The sequence below is a fragment of the Puma concolor genome, chromosome A2 (assembly GCF_028749965.1).
Source record: "Puma concolor isolate L17-30 chromosome A2, mPumCon1.1.hap2, whole genome shotgun sequence".
Classification (NCBI taxonomy): Eukaryota; Metazoa; Chordata; class Mammalia; order Carnivora; family Felidae; genus Puma; species Puma concolor.
In genome coordinates this window covers 7,590,271-7,609,541 of record NC_141668.1, presented here as the reverse complement: position 1 = coordinate 7,609,541, position 19,271 = coordinate 7,590,271, and the positions used below count along the sequence as shown (strand labels likewise).

Below are 19,271 nucleotides of genomic sequence, written 5' to 3'. Positions count from 1 at the left end.
GTTACTTCAGGTAGTGATCATGCTGTGAAAAAATTTGATCAGAGTATCAAGATTGTGTGTTGGGATGGGCTATGGGCAGGGTGGACCGAGAATGTCTCTCTAAGGAGGTAAAGTCTGAACTGAGCCCTGCATGCTAAGAAGGAGTCAGTTATGTGTGAACATAATTTTCTGTTGATCTTAAGAGTTTAGTTTTCTGGGGAAGAGCCTCAGGCCTATAATTCAAAGTGGAAGTCCATTGCCTGTCTCTATAGAGACAATGTGGTACAAATTAGGCAAGTATGGTTGCACTAGTGTTTTGTATTGGGTGATCAAATGGAAATGCAGCCGTGCTTTCCAAATCAAAATTCCAAAGACCTCAACTAACAGTAACATGTGGACTGGATTAAATACTTGAAATCAGGGCCATCTTGGATTTTCCATGGCATGTGATTACCATAGTTAATAGGATACAGTGAGTTGGCCTGGGCACCTTGACCCCACACTGTTGATGTGGAAAGTGTATTTCTAGTTTCTAGAAAATCAAATGACAGATGAACTAATGGAATAAAACCACTTGCCATTTGGGACCGTATCTCTTTTCCCCGACGAAATGACATACTCTTCCCTCAGAGCAAAGTCTGACTTGTATACATTTTTATATCCCTCAAAGCACCTGGCCCAGCGCTCGGCACGTAGAAGAGGCCCGCGTTCGCCTTAAATTCTGAACCTACCCTTGACTTGGAGGGACAGAGCCCTTCTAAGGTCGCACAGTCTGGGCCCAAGGGCCGAGCTGCTGTTCACCCTCCGGCCGCACGGAGGCGCCCTAGAAACCCCGCACGGTGAGGACGAGCGGCGGGAGCAGCTCTTGGCGCCGGAGGGCCGAACTCCCACAATGCACCTTGTATCAACACGGCACTGGTGGCGGCTTCGAGGAGGGGCAGGGAGCGCCCAGGGGACCGGCACGCAGCCCGAGGGTTATCAGGCGGGGCCCGGGTGTTGAGGGGCGACTGGCAGCCATGGCGGAGTCGGAGCCTACTCGGGTAAGGGTCCTCCTGGCACCGACTGGCGGGCGCGTTCGGGATGGCGGAGCTCCTGGCCGGGGCGGGGCTTCGAGGTCCGGACTCCGGTGGGGCTGGGGGTCCGGGGGGCTCCCGGGCTGCTGCTGGCGAACGCCGACCTCCTCCCGCGACCCCCGGGCTCTGCCCTCCCCCTCTCCGGCTCCTTCCGCGTCGGGCCGGAGCCCCAGCGCCACGCACCGTCGCCGAGAAACTTCTCCGAGGCTTGTTTCGTGTTCTTGGATTTGCGACCGTCCCCACACTTTTTCGTCATGCGCTTCCAGGCTGGAGAGGTGGCGCGCTTTGGAAACCCCGGGTCGCCATCTCAGCCAGCGAGCGCGCGTGGTGTCCCGGGACCCCAGGACTCAACGGCCTCCCCGCATGTTCTCAGCTTGGTGTGTTTTGCTCGTTCTTTCTGTCACTCTCTCCTGCTGCAGACTTCTGTACTTGGGTCGCAGCCACAGGGTGAAATCAGGCCGGGCTTCCTCCCTTTGGGGACAGGTATTACCCCACAGTGTAGTTGCTGCTTTTGCCTGTGAAGCTCTCGGATCTCTCTCCCTTTCCCCGGTCCCCATTCGCCCCCATTCGTCCCCATTCAGGGGATGTCAAGACACGGAGCTTGGGGGTGAAGAAAATCCCGGTTACGGAGTCAGGAAACTGGGGAACTCAGCTCTCAAATACCCATTTGACTGGTTTTAGGCAACTGTGTTTACACCCTGGGCCTCCCTTTCTTTGGCTAGAGATGGAGAGTTTAGGACTGGTTTACTAGATGATCTCAGAGGATCCTTCTAGCTCTGACATTTTCTTACTAGCGGTTAATTTGGTAACACAAGGAGGTTTGCTCTGGAAAGGACAGAGGGAATTAAATTAGTTTTTGACGAAGCATTTCTGGGTTTAGAAACACTTTTGGAATGATGTGAGATCTTTGTGAGAATTGGGAGCTAAGGAGAGCCTGTGGTGAAAAGTTTACCATGAGCAGGTTAAACTTGCTCCTTTTTGATTCTTGTAGAAGGTGGGTAAGAACTAGGAGGGAAAGGATTGGAAGAGGGAAAGGACTGGAAGACTCGGAGAAGGCAGTGTTTGCTTTCAAGAAGTTACAGTTGAATTGCAGAGACACAAATGTTTATAATATTTGCCTCCTCTGACCCTTTTCATCTCAGCTGTTGTAGTCAAAGACTTGGCTTTTCCTCAAGACCAAATTGGTACTAAAGTGGGGCAGGACGACAAGTTACTAACCTCCAGAGTACTTCTTTCTGACTCGTCAGTGTCAGGGCACCGTTCCATGCGTGTCACCAACAGACCTTGTCAAAAGAGCGTTAAAAGATCCACCAAAATCCCATACCGCCCTTTAAATAACTTAAAGATCTGTCATTGTAGAATGTATTTAAATCGTTTCGTCTGTTCTCAGATATTACCGCTTCAGATGAGGATTCCGTACCTTTCCTTTGACACTGACCAAGTAGGCACCCTGATGAAGACAGCTAGAAACAATGGGGGGGTGGTGTAGGGGGGAGGACACCACTTAAATATATCTGAAATGTAAGTTAATAAAGAATACTTGGAGCCCAAAGATGAGTTCTGAGGCCAACTTGGAGGGCATTTGCTAAACATTCATCTTTGGTGTTTATGGTCCCAAAGGACCTGAAAACCAGGAGACAAAACTTAAGGGGTGGGTGTGTGTGTGTGTCTAAGAAGCTTCCTGCCCCAAATCCTTAAAGTGGAGACTTCAGAGGGCAGCATTCAGCATGAACTGAACGTAAGCTCTTAACTCCCAGCATTACACAGAAAATTGTGTGAAACCTTGGTGCTGGGAGATAGATGCAAGATGTCCCTTGAGAATTTATGGTGACTCTGATATGGGTTTATTGCCTGAATTCATGCTACCTGGATGGTCTAAGAAACCTCAAGCCAAGAATGTAGTTTATATGTACTTAGTTATTATTTTAAGTAGACTCCATGCCCAGTGTGGGGCTTGAACTCAGCTACCCTGAGATCAGGAGTTGCATGCCAACCAGGCATTCCACCCCACCCCACCTCCCAAGAATGTAGTTTAAAGTACTGCTGTGTATCAGAAATAAACACAGATCTTCTCTGGAGGAATCTGTATTTGACTCAGACTTCAAATAATTCCCCTATATAAAATTACAGGAAAATTGAGTTAAAAAAAAAAAAAAAAAAAAAAAACCCATTACCAAACAAGCAATGAAAACTACAAGGAAAAGGCAGTAAAAATAATGGACAAAAGTAGACCTTCAAAGATTCTGGATATTGAAATTACATAAGAAAAACATATTAAGGGGTGCCTGGATGGCTTAGTCAGTTAAGCGTCTGACTTCAGGTCATGATCTCAGGGTTTGTGAGTTCTAGCCCCACATCAGGCTCTCTGCCATCAGCGCAGAGCCAGCTTAGGATTCTATGTCCCTCCCCTCTCTCTGCCCCTCCTCCGCTCTCTTGCACATCTTTTTTTTTTTTTAAACTTTTTATTTATTTTTGAGACAGAGAGAGACAGAGCATGAGCAGGGGAGGGGCAGAGAGAGAGGGAGACACAGAATCTGAAGCAAGCTCCAGGCTCTGAGCTGTCAGCACAGAGCCCGACGCGGGGCCTGAACTCTCGGACTGTGAGATCATGACCTGAGCTGAAGTCGGACGCTTAACCGACTGAGCCACCCAGGCGCCCCTCTTGCACATCCTTTATATCTTTTGCGCTTTCTCTCTCAAAGTACGTTAAAAAAAAAAAAAAAAAAAAACAACTGAAATTCCAGAAGGAAGGCGCATGCACACTTAACACTCTGCACTGGAAGCTATGTTTGATAAATAGCTAATGACTGAGGCTATTTAGGACCAATGCAAACATTAATAAATACGTTAGAAACCCAGTGGATCCCAATCAGGATAAACAAAAAAATCTCTACCTAGACACATAATAGTGAAAGTAGAGAATACTAGACAGAATTCTTAAAAGCAGCTAGAGAAGAGATTACCTTCAAATGAAGTGTCACTAGATTCATGGGGTCCAGCTTCTCAACAGCAACAGTGGAAGCCAGACAAACTAGAATGATGTTAGTAAACTGGAAGAAAATAGCTGTGATCCCAGATTTTTATACTCCGTAAAAGATCTTTTAAAGACAAGGATAAAAAAAATATTTTCAGATGGGGCGCCTGGGTGGCTCAGTCAGTTGAGCGTCCAACTCTTGATTTTGCCTCAGGTCATGATCTCAAGGTGGGATTGAGCCATGCATTGGACTTCACACTGAGCATGGAGCCTGCTTGGAATTCTCTCTCTCTCTCTCTCTCTCTCTCTCTCTCTCTCTCTCTCTCTCTCAAAATTAAAATAAAAAAGTATTTTCAGGCAAAACTGCCATGTTACTACCAATACATTCTCAGTAAAGGAAATTATAAAGGGTATACTTAAGGTAAAAGGAAAATCTTCCCAAATGCAAAGTCTGAAAATGTAAGAAAGTATGATGATCCATGTAAATGGGTAAATCTGAACAAATATTGACTAAATAAAACAATCTTTTGTGAGGTTAAAAACAAAGGCAAATTAAAATACATGGAAGCATTGATGTAAACTTAGAAAGAGATCAGAATTCAGTTATTCAAAAGCCTTTATAAGTATGCTTACTGTAATATCTAAGATATTTGCTAAAAGACTAGAACTTGCCTGTAAAACCTGCAAGTTAGAAGGGAGAATAATAGGATAAGGAAAAAAAATCATCTACAAGAAAACAAAGACAATGAGAAGAGAAACAGTACAAGGTAAAAATCAATAAAAATAGATCAACAGTTACAATAAATGTAAATGGACAAAATGTTCTAGTTAAAAGGCAATATTTGTCAGGATGAGAAAAAAAAATCCCACTATATAGTTTATAAGAGGTACAACTAAAAGATAAAATTACAGGAATGGTTGAACATAAAAGAATTTGAGGGATGCCTGGGTGGCTTAGTCAGTTAAGCATCTGACTTTGGCTCGGGTCATGATCTCACGGATCTTCAGCTCAGAGCCTGGAGCCTGCTTCAGATTCTGTGTCTCCCTCTCCCTCTGCCCCTACCTCACTCATGCTCTGTCTCTCTCTCTCTCAAGAGTAAATAAACATAAAAAAAAAAAAAAGAAAAGAAAAAAGAAAACATACCAAGCTAATATTAATCAAAAGAAAATTAGCTCAACTATATTAATATTCCTAGAGCTAGAGGGGTACTACTACTTTTATAATGGTTAAGACTCAATTTACCAGCTTGATATGACATTTCTAATATTTTGTATCTAATTACATAGCCTCAAAATATATAAAACAAAAGCTGACAGAACTACAAGGAAAATTCACTAGCATAGTAGAAGACTAACAAAACTTTAATTTTTATCAAGCAGAGAAAAAATTAGTAAGGTGTGGCACATCAAATAGAACTTTCTGAGGTTATGGAAATACTCTGTTTTGCACTGTTAAATATAGTCACTGTTCATATAGTCATACACATATATATGGCTATTAAGCACTTGAAATGTAACTAGTATGGCTGAGGAACTGAATTTTTAATTGAGTTTCTGTTAATTTAGATTTAGATAGCTATGTGCTTCTAGTGGCTGTCGGACAGCACAGATAGAGATTTTTTTAGCCATATATCTGTCAATATATAATATCAATATACAGGCATACCTCAATTAATTGAGCTTGGCTTTGTTGCACTTTGCAGATACTTTGTTTTTTTACAAATTGAAGGTTTGTGGCAACCCTATGTCAAGTCTCTCAGTGCCATTTTTCCAATACCACTTCCTGACTTCGTGTCTCTGGGTCACAATTTGGTAATTCTCACAATATTTTGAAGTTTTTCATTATTATTATGTTTGTTGTGAAGTTCTGTGACTGGTAATTATGACTTGCTAAAAGTTCAGGTGATGGTTAGCATTGTTTTTTGCAATACAGTATTTTTTTTTTAATACTATTTTTGAGAGAGCGCAAGCAAGAGAGGGGCAGAGAGATGAGGACAGAGGATTCGAAGCAGGCTCTGTGCCGACAGCAGTGAGCCTGATGTGGGGCTCAAACTCATGAACCGTGAGATCACGACCTGAGCCAAAGTTGGACGCTTAACCGACTGAGCCACCCAGGCGCCCCAGTAAAGGAAACTTTTCAAATGCACAAATAAGGAGACAATATTTGCAACACATATAGCATGGATAAAGATTAGTTTCCAGAATTTTCAGAGAAATTCTGAGATGGTAAGGAAGTCAGATAACCCAAAAGATAAATGGATAAAAGACTGAGCAAGTAGTTCACTGAAGAAACTTGAATGGCCAATAAACATTTAAAATATGCTTACCCTTAGTAATCAAGGAAAATGGAGATGGAAACCATGAGGACGTGTCAATTCAGACCTATTAGGACAAAATACTAGTCTGACAGGAACACATAATTGGGGAACATCTAGAATATGCACATACTATTGATAGGAGTGCAATTGATACAACCACTTTAGAAAACATTTGGCATATTTACTGAAGTTCGAGATGTTTACCCTATTAGCTGACAATTCCCTTTCTAGGACTATACCCTCAGGAAACTGGGCTGTGTCTGTTAGGAGCCATGCACAGTCTGGTTCATTGCAGCACTGTTTGTGATGACAGAGGTGGAGGACACGTCAGTAATGGGACGGAAAAGTAAATCGTGGTATCGGCACATTGTTATTTAGAAGTGAAAATGAATTAATTACAGCCATCTGCAACAACAGGATATTCTTAGGAGTTGTGAAATAAGGATTCTATTTGTGTAAAGTCCTAAAATATGTAAAACTAAAGAGCATACATTGTTTTGGAAACAAACATTTGGTGAAAACATGAAACAGAAAATAGTGAAAAATCAAATTCAGGATAGTACTTCAGAGAGTCATACCGAGGACTTCAGAGGCTATATATCTGTAACTGAGTGGTAGTTACGTGATTTGTTGCCACTACATAAGATGTATACGATCTTATGCATTAAGTAGTTTATTTAAACTATTCAGTATTTAAAAATCATGGTATCTCAGAGTTGGAAGTGACCTTAAATACTATTTAGTCCACCTTAATCAAATACCACTTTAGGATGTTATTTCATTATTTTGTACTTCAGTCAAGCAGATTGCAGGTTCCTTAGCAAGGACTGTGTCTTATGCTTAATGGTGACGGGTTTCAGACCATAGCTGCAGTCCCATTGTATGAGACTTGATCTGAGTATAATAGAACACTCGAGCAGGACTGCCCTGGAATATCCAGAAGTATGGGCAACATACGAGTACTGGTTGGTTGGTTGGTTGGTTGGTTGGTTGGTTGGTTGGTTGGTTTTTAATGCATATTTTTGAGAGAGAGAGAGAGTGCGAGAGGGGGAAGAGACGGACAGAGAGGGAGACACAGAATCCGAAGTGGTTCCAGGGTCTGAGCTGTCAGCACAGCCTGACATGGGGCTGGAACTCATGAACCACAAGATCATGACCTGAGCCGAAGTCAGATGCCTAACTGACAGCCACCCAGGCGCCCCAGTAAGTGTACTTACTGTATTTTTCACTGCCATCAGGAATACTCTTAAATATGGAAGTTCTGTAAAAAATAAATTACAAAAAAATACATGTTTATTGTTGAAGTCAAACGATAGTTGACAAGGAAAGGTTAAAATCCCTCCCACTCATCTCCTTGAAGGTAAGTGGTGTTAACAGTTTATTGAGTATCTTTCAGACCTCCCTGTGTGCTGAAACAAACATATACTTGTATATCTTCTCTTCTTTAGGAAAGTGGGATCATAATAAATATATTTCCTGGGGAGCCTGTGTGGCTCAGTGGGTTGAGCTTCTGACTCAGGTTCAGGTCATGATCTTGTGGTTCCTGGGTTTGAGCCCTGCATTGAACTCTCAGCTCTCAGCACAGAGCCCACTTCAGATCCTCTGTCCCTCCTCTCTCTGCCCCTCCCCTGCTTGCACTCTCTTTCAAAAATAAACATTAAAATAAGTCTCTTTCCCTAAAAGTTGGATTTTTAACCAGCAGTGTATGGTGAAAACTCTACTGAACCATACACATAGATCTAACTCATTATTTAAAAAAATTCTTTTTCAATGTTTATTTTTGGTACAGAGCATGAGTGGGGGAGGGGCAGAGAGAGAGGGAGACAGAATCTGAAGCAGGCTTCAGGCTCCGAGCTGTCCAACAGAGCCTGACTTGGGGCTTGAACCCGTCAACCGCGAGATTATGACCTGAGCCGAAGTCGGAAGCTCAACCGACTGAGCCACCCAGGCGCCCCTAACTCATTATTTTTAAAGGTCCTGTTTGGTTGTGCCATAATTTATTTAACCATGAACAGACATCTGGATTATTTCCAGGCTTTGACTATTCCAAAGGATGTTACCAGTAATCTCTGTGTGGATGTCAGTAAATAATGCCATTTATTTTTGTAAGATGGATTCTGGTAAATGGGACTGCTAGGTGAGAGGGTTTTTAATGACTTTTATGAGATACTCTTCCCTGAAGTTTGTAGTAGTTTTCATTCCTTCTGGGAGTGTTACGAAAGTGCCAGTTTTATATCCTAGTCAGCTCTGAATGTAGCTCCTTATCCCTCTTTTTCAAGGTTGTCAGCCTGGTGGGTGAAAAGCAGTTTTACTTGGTTATATTTGCACTCCTGACTGCTTCTTGACCACTTGCGTTTCTGCGCTCACAATTGCTTACTTTGCAGTTTTATTTTGGGGTTGTTATCTTTTCCTTCCAGTTCATACCCTGTTTACATATATTCTCTCCCTGTCTGTTTTTTTAGACTTTGTTTATGGCGTCTTTCATGGCAGCTAACATTTTCTTCTCTCTTGGCGTTCTAAGTTGTGCTTACTGAGATACAATTTACATCTGGTAAAATTCGCTCTTCAGGCATACAGTTCAGTGAGTTTTGACAAATGTGTAGCTATCATCACGTTACCAAAATATAGAATATTTCCATCATCCCAGAAAGTGTTCCTTTGCATTCACTCTTCTTCTCCCCTCCAACCCCCTTACCCCCCACCCCCGCCCCAGCCCCTGGCTACCACTCATCTGTTTTCTGTCTCTGTCATTTTGCCTTTCCTGAATGTCATGTAAATGGAATAGAGTGGGTGGCATTTTGTGTCTGGCCTTTTTCACTTAGCATAATGATTTGAGATCCATCCATGTTGTTACATATGTCAATAGTTTGTTCCTTTTTATTGCTAATGTATGATTAATACGTTAATTATTAATATAGTAATAATGTATTAGTATTCTATCGTATGTATATTAGTTCCCTAGGGCTGCTGTAACAAAGTACTGCAAGCTGGGGGGCTTAAACACCAGAGGTGTATCATCTTCACGGTTCTGGGGGCTGGAAGTCTGAAATCAGGGTGTCCACCGAATTGGAGAATCGGATATTCCAGGCTTCTCTCATTGCTTCTGGTGCCCCAGGCATTTTCTTGGCTTGTGGCAATAGAACTCTGACCTCTGCCTCCACCGTCTCGTGGTTGTCTTCTCCCTGTGTGTGTCTTCACATCGTCTCCCCTAAGTGCACGTCTGTCTCTGCCCAAATTTCCCCTTTCATAAGGACGCCAAATCATATTTGATTACAGCCCACCTAATGACCTCATGTAACTTGATTATCTCTGTAAATATTCTTATCTCAAGATAAGATCACATTCCGGGGCACCTGGATGACTCGGTTGATGGAGCATGAGACTCTTGATCTCGCTGTTTGAGTTCGAGCCCCATGTTAGGTATAGAGATTACTTAAAATAATAAAATCTTAAAAAAAAAAATAGTTACACAGATAAGATCACATTCTGAGATACGGGTGGTTGGGACTTCAACATATCTGTTTGGGGAAACAAAATTCAACCCGTAACATAAGAATGGACCCCAGTTTGTTTATTGATTCACCTGGTCCGTAGACATTTGAATTGTTTCCATCTCAATAGATCGTTCCAAACAGAAGTAGCAGCTTGATTTAACCACTCTTTTCAGCCTTTTGTTATGTACAAGAGGAGAGGAATTACTCCTTTGCTCAGATCCTGACCCACCTGCCCGTCTGCCTGAAGTGCTCAGCAAGCTGCAGAAAGCTGGCGGCAGAAAGGCAAGAGGGGGCTCCACGAAGCTGGAGAGGAGCGAGTGAAAGTGAAAAGCAGAACATGCGATGAAATGAGTCTGTCCAAAAGCCTAGGATTTTGTTTTGTTTCATTTGTATCGATCTTTTAGGTTAAACTTTCATTTAAATCTTTTTTAGGGGCGATAGTTCAGCTTTTAACCCACATGTTCCATAATGAACTGAGTTGAGTAACTGGAGTAGGTCACGGCCAAGCGTATGTTTTGAGTTTGGGGCCCGTCGGTTGCATTTTGGCCCCTGTTTCTCCAGACCCTAAGTCCTGGCCCCAGCTGTTCTTCCAAAGATACTTCCTCTCAGTGTCTTGGTCTCAGTGGATGGAGAAGCAGCCTTGAACAAAGTGTATGCCATATAAAAGAACATGAGCCTCTGGGGGTTTCGGACTGAGATCAACTTGCAGTGGTCCAACGGCGGGGGGGGGGGGGGGGGGGGATAAGAGGGAGTGGTGGGAAGACTTCCCAGATGTTGGTTTCAGTCATGTCGAGCTTCAGCTGTAGTGCTTTTCCTGCTGTCGGGGACAGATCATAAAAACGAGAAGCGTAAGGCAAATGTCAGTAGACTTCATCACGTCATGTCAGTGAACATATATGAAGGATTTAGGAGGTGTTACTGTGCTAACCGCTTGGGCACAAAGATAAAGGAGTTGAGTCCTGTAGGTCCTACTGGGGATTTGTGTCTTTGTTGGTCTTAGAGAATATGCTGAGAATGAAAAACAGGTAACAAAATATTATGTACAATATAATTTCAACTTTGTGGAAAAATAGATAAGTTAAAAGATTAACAAAAACCTTACAGGGGCGCCTGGGTGGCTCAGTCGGTTGAGCATCTGACTTTGGCTCAGGTCATGATCTCACCCCCCTGCTTCGGATTCTGTGTCTTCCTCTCTACCCTCCCCTGCTCATGCTCGCTCTCTCTCTCTCTCTCTCTCTCTCTCTCTCAAATAAACAAACATTAAAAAAAAAACCTTACAGAAATACACCAAAATTCTAATGGCTTACTTCTGGATGGTGGTATTTTAAATAATTTTTTTCCTTCTACTTTTCAGTATTTCCTCATTACAACGTACATGTATCATTTGCAGTATCAGAATGTAAAAGAGCATGCTTTAAAAAAACAAAAGTAGAAACTAGGTAGCTTTAAACACTCTTGGACCCACTGGACCCATTGTTTCCTTTACGTGATGTTTGGAAACGACACTGACCCTGTGTCTGATTCTTCAGCACAGGAGGAAACGCCGCTCCACACCTTTGACTCCTTCCATGTTGCCCCCACAAGAGACAGAGAAAAGCTCCTATTTGCAAACCACAGAGATCTCACTGTGGACCGTGGTGGCCGCCCTTCAGGCCGTGGAGAAGAAGGTGGATGCCCAGGCCGCCCGGATACAGAGCCTGGAGGGGCGGACGGGCACCGCCGAGAAGAAGCTGGCGGACTGCGAGAAGACAGCCGTGGAGTTCGGGAACCAGCTGGAGGGCAAGTGGGCCGTGCTGGGGACCCTGCTGCAGGAGTACGGGCTGCTGCAGAGGCGGCTGGAGAACATGGAGAACCTGCTGAGAAACAGGAACTTCTGGGTGCTGAGGCTGCCTCCGGACAGCAAGGGGGAGGCCCCCAAGGTAGTCCCCTTGGGGATTAAGAATTAGGCTAGATGGGGAGTCCTGCCTTTTATTCTTTAAGATTCTGACTTGCTGGCTTTTCCTTCGTAGCCGTGGCTGGAGGCGCTCACTGCACAGTGTTTGTGATTTCAGGTGCCCAGGTCACTTGAAAACGATGGAGGGTGCTTTTCGGAGCAGGAGTGGGAGAATCTGGAGGACTGGCAGAAGGAGCTTTACAGAAATGTGATGAAGAGCAACTACGAGGCCCTGGTCTCTCTGAGTAAGTAGCAGTTTCTCCCTGGAATTCTCTTTCAGCATCTTACATCCCTGGCCAAGTAGCTTGTGACTCAGACCACACCTGTGATTCTAGTCGGCTTTGGCTCCTCTGTCGATCTGGGCCAGGTCGAGAAATGGGAATCTCCAGGTCCTCAGTTCTCGAAGACTTTTAGAAAGGTCTTGGTGTTGCATATTGTGTATTTCTTCTCTGCGGTCACATAGTCCGTTCCTGACAATATTTACTAGTAGATAAGATGTCATATGCATTATAGTGTAGTGTGGCCAGGGCTCCTCATGCTGTTTTTAAAACTTAAACTGTTTGACAAGAAATCCTTTGTTACCTAAGATGAGGCAGGCAGCACAGGCTAACCAAAACGTTTTCTTGGCATTTGGCTGGACTTACATCCAATCACTGTGAGCTCAATGTCTATTTTGTGTTAATTACAAGTGCTGCTTAATAGATGTATATCTTTATATATAAAAGACTAGCTTTTACTTAGTAAGTAGATTTTGGTAAACAAAATCTTTTAAAACTGAAGTCCATGGGGGCCCCTGGGTGGCTCAGTCTGTTAAGCGTCCAACTTTGCCTCAGGTCATGATCTCACAGCTGGGGAGTTGGAACCCCACATCCGGCTCTCTGCTGTCAGCCCAGAGCCCGCTTTGGATCCTCTGTCTTCCTCCCTCTCTCTGCTCTACCCGCCTCCACCCCCAGCTCTCTCTCTCAAAAATAAACATTTAAAAAAAAAAAAAGACAAGAATGTTGTAGGAGTGTCTCCCTCTTTCTCTGCCCCTCCCCCACTAGGGCGCTCGCTCTCTCTCTCTCTCTCTCTCTCTCTCTCTCAAAAATAAATAAACATTAAAAAAAAAAACAGCTGAGTTCCATGGAGGAATGTCAGAAAGACCAGTGTGTGGGGCGCCTTGGTGGCTTAGTCTGTAAGTATCCAGCTTCGGCTCGAGTCATGATCTCATGGTTCGTGAGTTTTAGCCTCGCATCGGACTCTCTGCTTTCCTCCCAGGGCCCGCTTCAGATCCTGTCTTTCTCCCTCTCTGTCCCTCCCCCACTTGCACTCTCTCTCTCTCTCTCAAAAATAAACATTAAAAAAAAAAGCCAGCATGACTGGAGCAGAGAGGGAAGTAGCAAATGAGCCAGAGAAGGGACTGCTTGACCTCGGCTGTTATGTGTTCTAGTGGCAGGTTCCTCGGCTGTCCTAGCTGGGGATAACGGTGCCTGCCTTACCTTGCAGTATGTCAGCATGGTTGAAATTAGATACCCTGAAAGGAGGCAGCACTTGAAACCCTGTACAAGTGAGGGCAGGGTGGTGCTGGGGGAAGGGGAGCGGGCTCCAGAGGCTGAATCCTTGAGCCATGGTAACGCATGAAGGAGCGTGGAAGGCAGCAGCAAACTGAATAGATCTTTCTAATCATCTCTAATTTTCCAGTTGTCCCAAACTGCCAGGGGAAAGTGGCAAGAACGGTAGCCCTTTACTCTTTTCAGCTTTTAAATTTTTTTTTTTCAACGTTTTTATTTATTTTTGGGACAGAGAGAGACAGAGCATGAATGGGGGAGGGGCAGAGAGAGAGGGAGACACAGAATCGGAACCAGGCTCCAGGTTCCGAGCCGTCCGCCCAGAGCCCGATGCGGGGCTCGAACTCCCGGACCGCGAGATCGTGACCTGGCTGAAGTCGGCCGCTCGACCGACTGCACCACCCAGGCGCCCCTCTTTTCAGCTTTTAATATCAACCCTCTGGCAGTGGTCACCTTGTTCGTTGGCAACTGACCAGTGCCCAGTGAGCTTTTACTCTCTCCTGGGCTCACACTGTGCCTATTCCAACCCAGAGGTTCTTGGCCCTCCAGAAGAAGAAGCGGAGTTGGGTACAGGGATGCTGGGTGACTTGGAGGAGGAAGGCCCTGGTGATGTCCACCCAGGTGAGTGGAACCAGAATATTCCATCCCTCTCCCTACTCCCTGCAGCCTGTAATGAGCTTTCCTACTGCTAAACTGCCAAACATTGTCAGCAACCTCATCTGGTATTACTTCTTTTAGATTCCTTGATGATTTTCATTAGTTCACCTGCTAAGGAGTCTTACCTCCTTACCGCTGTGAAGGTCTTGAGTTTCGTGACCATATCCTACCTCACACTACTGTAAGAGTAGTGTACGTAATAGTTCTAGTTAAAACCCACTGAGGATTGAAGATAGGGTTGGTCAGATCTTAGGAGTTGGTCAGATCTGGGTGAGAGGCAGGCAGAGCATTTATAAGCCAGGTAATTTGGGGGGAATGTGCAGGAAGATTGGGGCTGGATATGTGAATATTGAAGCTTTAGGTTTAAGGGTTGTTTTTTTAATCATTCACATTATTTTAACACTCTTGAATGAGTACAGTTTTTATAGTGTATTTTGCCATTTTTCATAGAAATTGAATACAAATTTGTGGACAACCTTAGAGAACTATCATTTATAACATTGTTCTAGAAAAATAGTATTCAGATTTTTCTTCACGAATATAGGTTTAGTTTTTCAGGTCTTAGAACCCAGTCTCCTTCTCCTCCAAATTATCCTAATTCCCTTGATCCTGGGATGCTTTGATTTGAGCCCTTTTGAAATTCACGGATGTTTGTTTAGTTCTGAAGAAACCGAACGTGCTAGAATGTGATCTTTTTTGTTGATCTTCTTTCTCTTGGCAGCAGAAGGGGTTATGATCAAGCAGGAGATACAGTATACTCAGGAAGGCTCTGCGGATCTTCCTGGAGAATTCTCAGGCATTGCAGAAGAGCACGCTTTCCTGAGCCCAGAACATACTGAACTCTGGGGTGGTCAGGGTAGTTCTGTCTTCTTGGATCCAGGCCCTGGAGACACTAATCTGGAGGATCCCATCGAGGGTGGTAGAGACTCTGGCAGTGGCGGCACTCTGGGCTGCCCCCCGAAGCAGGAGCCTAGTAGGCAGGTACAGCTGGAACAGCAGTGTGGCCAGGGCGTAAAGCTGAAAAGGGATGCTTCTGGCCCTTACGAATGCTCCGAGTGCGAGGTCAGCTTCCGCTATAAGCAGCAGCTAGCCGCGCATCTGCACACCCACTCGGAGTCGGGCATGGCCTCGGAGCCAGAGGAGAGCCTTAGACCCAGGCCACGACTTAAGCCCCAGTCCAAGAGGGCAAAGCTGCATCAGTGTGATGTGTGCATGCGGAGCTTCAGCTGCAGGGTGAGCCTGGTAATCCACCAGCGCTGCCACCTGCAGGACGGGCCCAGTGCTGGCCACTCTGTCCAGGAGAGGTTCTCGCCCAACAGCCTGGTTGCCCTGCCCGGCCACATCCCTTGGAGGAAAAGCCGGAGTTCCCTCCTCTGTGGTTACTGTGGCAAGAGCTTCAGCCACCCATCTGATCTGGTGCGGCACCAGCGCATCCACACGGGCGAGCGGCCCTACAGCTGCTCAGAGTGTGAGAAGAGCTTTGTCCAGAAGCAGCACCTTCTGCAGCACCAGAAGATCCACCAGCGGGAGCGGGGTGGGCTGACCCTGCAGCCGGGAAGGCCCAACGGCCTGCTTTAAGGGTGCCGGCCCCTCGTCTGTCTGGGGGGCGAAGGGGCTGGCATCGGTCCCCCTGAAGAGACACTGTGCAGAGTCAGGGACTGACTTCTTCCTGAGGGGAGTCGTGTTGATTTGCCTTCCCTTGGCCAAGCACCAGGCCGAGCCCAGACACTGTGCTGAAAACTGTGGAGGAGGAGGAGTCGGGGGCCGCGCCTCTCCCTGCCGTCTCTACCCTGCTGTGGAGCTTGCTGTCTCGGGCACCTTCACGTCTCTGGTTTTCTCATCCGGGCTGATACTCGTGGGCTGGGGTTGGCCCTCTGACCCTGCAGGGACCGGTGGCTGCTTCTAGGGCCTGTCCCAGCATCTCGGGTCTTCCCGGGAGGTTGGGTCAGGTCAGTGGAGCGAGCAGGTGGGCGAAAGTGTTCTGGGAAGCATATAACCCTCTCTTTCCTCTTCTTTTGTAGTCTCTTTGTTAATAACAAGTAGAGGGCATAATTTAAATGACTGCTTACCCTGTTCTGAAGAAACTTTTTTGGAATTAGATTTTAGTTGATTTAAAAAAAAATACAGTCTGACCTTGTTTTCTAAATTTCCCGCATTGTAGAGGTTGTTCCTAACATGGGGACTGGGCCTACCCTCTAGGAGGGATTTGTTTATGGGGCTCTTCTAGCCCACCCACACTTAGTTAGGCCAGAGATCAGGGGGCAGAGTGCTGGGCTCCCTGTCGTGGGGGTCCTTGGCAGTCTCACAAGGGGCTACCTGAAGCCAGAGGAGCCAGAGGAGAGCGGTAGGAGTAGACCCGCAAAGCCCCTGCTGAGAACAGAGTCCCTCGTGGAGCCAAGAGCTCACTGCGCGGGAATCCCGGTCTCTCACCGTACTCTCCCTCTTCCCACCTGGTCCTCGCTGGGTTCTGCAGCCGCCCAGGGTAGAAGACTACTTCGTTCCTTATGGTTGTCTGACTCGTTCCAGTGGGTGTTGGAGTTTGTTCTTACTACACCAGTTGTTGAGATTGTGCAGATGACACATGTTCCAAATTAGTTCTGGGATTGACCGTTCCAGAGACGGTGGAGAAAAAGCGCAGAAATGCTTATTTCTCAGGAGTGTTGAATGCTTGCCTCACTGTTGTCTGGGGAGATGGGAGTGGGCTTCTGGGTCCTATGTGAGTGTCCCCTTTGATGATTTGCAGTTGCCTAGAATAAAACTTGCTACTAGCAAAAAAAAAAAAAAAAAAAATGCTCACGTTGGATATTTTTCTCCCTTTGTCAAGAATACCGAGATGGAGGGGCGCCTGGGTGGCTCAGCCAAGCGTCCGACTCTTCATCTCAGGTCGTGGTCTCATGGATCGTGAGTTCAAGCCTCGCTTGAGGTTCTGCCTCCCTCTCTCTTCTCTCTGCCCTTCCCCTGCTCTCTTTGTGTCTCTGTCTCTGTCTCTCTCTCTCTCTCTCTCTCTCTCTCTCCCTCTCTCCCTCTCTCCCTCTCTCCAGACAGACAAACAATATGGAAGAGGTGGCTGACCTGGAGCAGTGACAGAGGCATAAAGTCACAGCCTGACCTGCATTTTTACTTCAGTTTAGGACAGACGAGAAGAGGGCATGTACGAGGATATTCATGGGACCATGTTTGTGATCGAGGGCCGCACACAGTCTGGGTGTTGGTTGTTGGGAGATGGAAGGAAGAGAGGGCAGGTAGGGTGTGATCTCAGGGGGTACTGGGTAGCAGGAATGTCGGCTTGGATATGCATGTGGCCACATTGGTGGTTGATCTTAAACACGCAGTGCCGAGTGGGAAAATGTAAGGAACTGGACGAGATCTATGACAATACCATTTATATGAAATGCACGTACACAAAACATTTTGTAAGAACACCTGGAAACCAAAAGTGACACCTTAAAGGCATTACAGTTGCCTATGGGAGCGGTGAGAGGGACGTGGGGATAAAAAGGAATAAATAAATAGATAAAAATAAACGCAGGTCGCTGTAAGGTATGGGACTGGCTTGGTGTAGAAATTGAACATGAAGGGAACGCAGGCGCCGTGTTCAGCTGAGGTGTCGGGCTTTGTTACATGTAGGAAAACCTCTGGAGCTACTTCAGGTTCCTTCTATAGGCTCCTGCCCCCAAGCTTTTTTGCATCCTGGATTCCCCTAAATCCCATCCTTGAATATCCTTACCTGCCAGTTGAGTGTCTTAATGTGACCAGTCTTTGGCATTGTGGGGAGAAAAACAAAGGACAGGATAGGATTCTGGTTCTCTGGCAGTGTTGAAGTGTTCCCTGAGGCAGGAGAACAATTTATCAGGCCTTTGGACTACTGTAATAATGGCTGATAATTGCTGAGCCCTCATGTGTGAGGCACTCTTTTAAAAGTGAACTCAGCCCTCACACCAGCCTCTTGGGGGGTACGATTATACCCCGTTTCACATCTCGCATTCTGCGAGATGAAGTGACCGGCGGAGGTTGCTGGCAACCCAGGCCATCTTGCCTCAGAGCCCATACACTTGACCATGGGTGCTTCTGGTTGACCGTAACCAGGCACCTCGGGTCCAGGCTGGGTTCTGAGTCTTTGTTACCCAAAGCGTGGGTTCTGCACCAGCGGCATCGGCATGGCCGGGGAGCTTTGTAGAAATGCAGACTCAGACCCACCGAAGCCGAGTCTGCAGGTTTGAACAAGATCTCCGGGTCTGTGTCTGCGTCTGTGTCTGCGGTGCCTTCTTGAGTGTGATACAAAATACCAACCTTTTGCCGGCTCTGCTAGGTGCCGGGAGGGAAACGGGAAATGGAGCTGTCGGAAGGACAAGGATGATCAAGTTAGAAAATTTTAAATCGACAATAAGGAAGAATTAAATGCCGAACATTAGTGACTCTCATCTGTCCTGTCTTCTCTCCTTCCTTTCCTACAGATTAGGGTCCCGATTGTTGCCCACCTAAACTGTCCGGTAGCCTAACTGCTCTCCTGCCCTTCACCACATCCTTTATGCTACCAGAGTCATTGTCCTGGCACACGAATTGGAGAAGGGCTTTCCTCCAAGACAAAGAGCCGGCTTTTTAGTATAGAACTTACACTTTGACCGCCTAAAACCTAACCTGCTCCGAGTTTCTTCCCCTTTCACTCTCTAAAGTATCCTTGCTGCTGCCACATTGGGCTGCCTGCCACTTAGTGAATAAGCTGTGCCTTCCATTTTCCAGGAATTCCCTTCTTTGTGAACCAAATACTATTTATTTTTCGCTGCTCAGTTTAAATTTTTTTTTTTTTAATGTTCATTTTTGAGAAAGAGTGAGACAGCGCGAGCAGGGGAGGGCCAGGGAGAGGGAGACACAGAATCCAAAGCAGGCTCCAGGCCCCGAGCTGTCAGCACAGAGCCCGACGTGGGGCTGGAACCACGAACCGGGAGAACATGACCTGAGCCGAAGTCGGACGCTCAACTGACTGAGCCACCCAGGCGTCCCTCGCTGCTCAGTTTATAAGCCCCCTTGTGTGAACGCTTCCCTCATGTGTTTCTTTTATTCAACAAATCTATATCACACCTGTCATCTAGGCACTTTTATTTTTATTTATTTTTTTAAATTTATTATTTTGTTTTGATGTTTATCTTTGAGACAGAGAGAGAGATGATGTGAGCGGACAAGGGGCAGAGAGAGAGGGAGGCAGAGAATCCGAAGCAGGCTCCAGGCTTCGAGCTGTCAGCACAGAGCCCGACGAACAGCTGGAAGTCAGACGCTCAACCCACTGAGCCACCCAGGC

General features: G+C 46.0%; 1 protein-coding gene across 2 annotated transcripts; it reads left to right on the top strand.

Annotated features, from left to right (window-relative positions):
• Window positions 1-859: 859 nt before the first annotated feature.
• On the top strand, window positions 860-16,121 carry ZNF212 (zinc finger protein 212). Of its 2 annotated transcripts, none has more exons than XM_086687487.1 (5): window positions 860-1,019; window positions 11,368-11,757; window positions 11,890-12,016; window positions 13,850-13,939; window positions 14,700-16,121. In XM_086687487.1, exons 1-5 carry the CDS (start codon window positions 996-998, stop codon window positions 15,551-15,553), a joined length of 1,485 nt encoding a protein of 494 aa, XP_086543613.1. In that variant the 5' UTR covers window positions 860-995; the 3' UTR covers window positions 15,554-16,121. The 2 variants fall into 2 exon arrangements, with proteins under 2 accessions (XP_086543613.1, XP_025785725.1); XM_025929940.2 differs by having other exon boundaries at window positions 14,697-16,121.
• The last annotated feature ends 3,150 nt before the right edge of the window (window positions 16,122-19,271 follow it).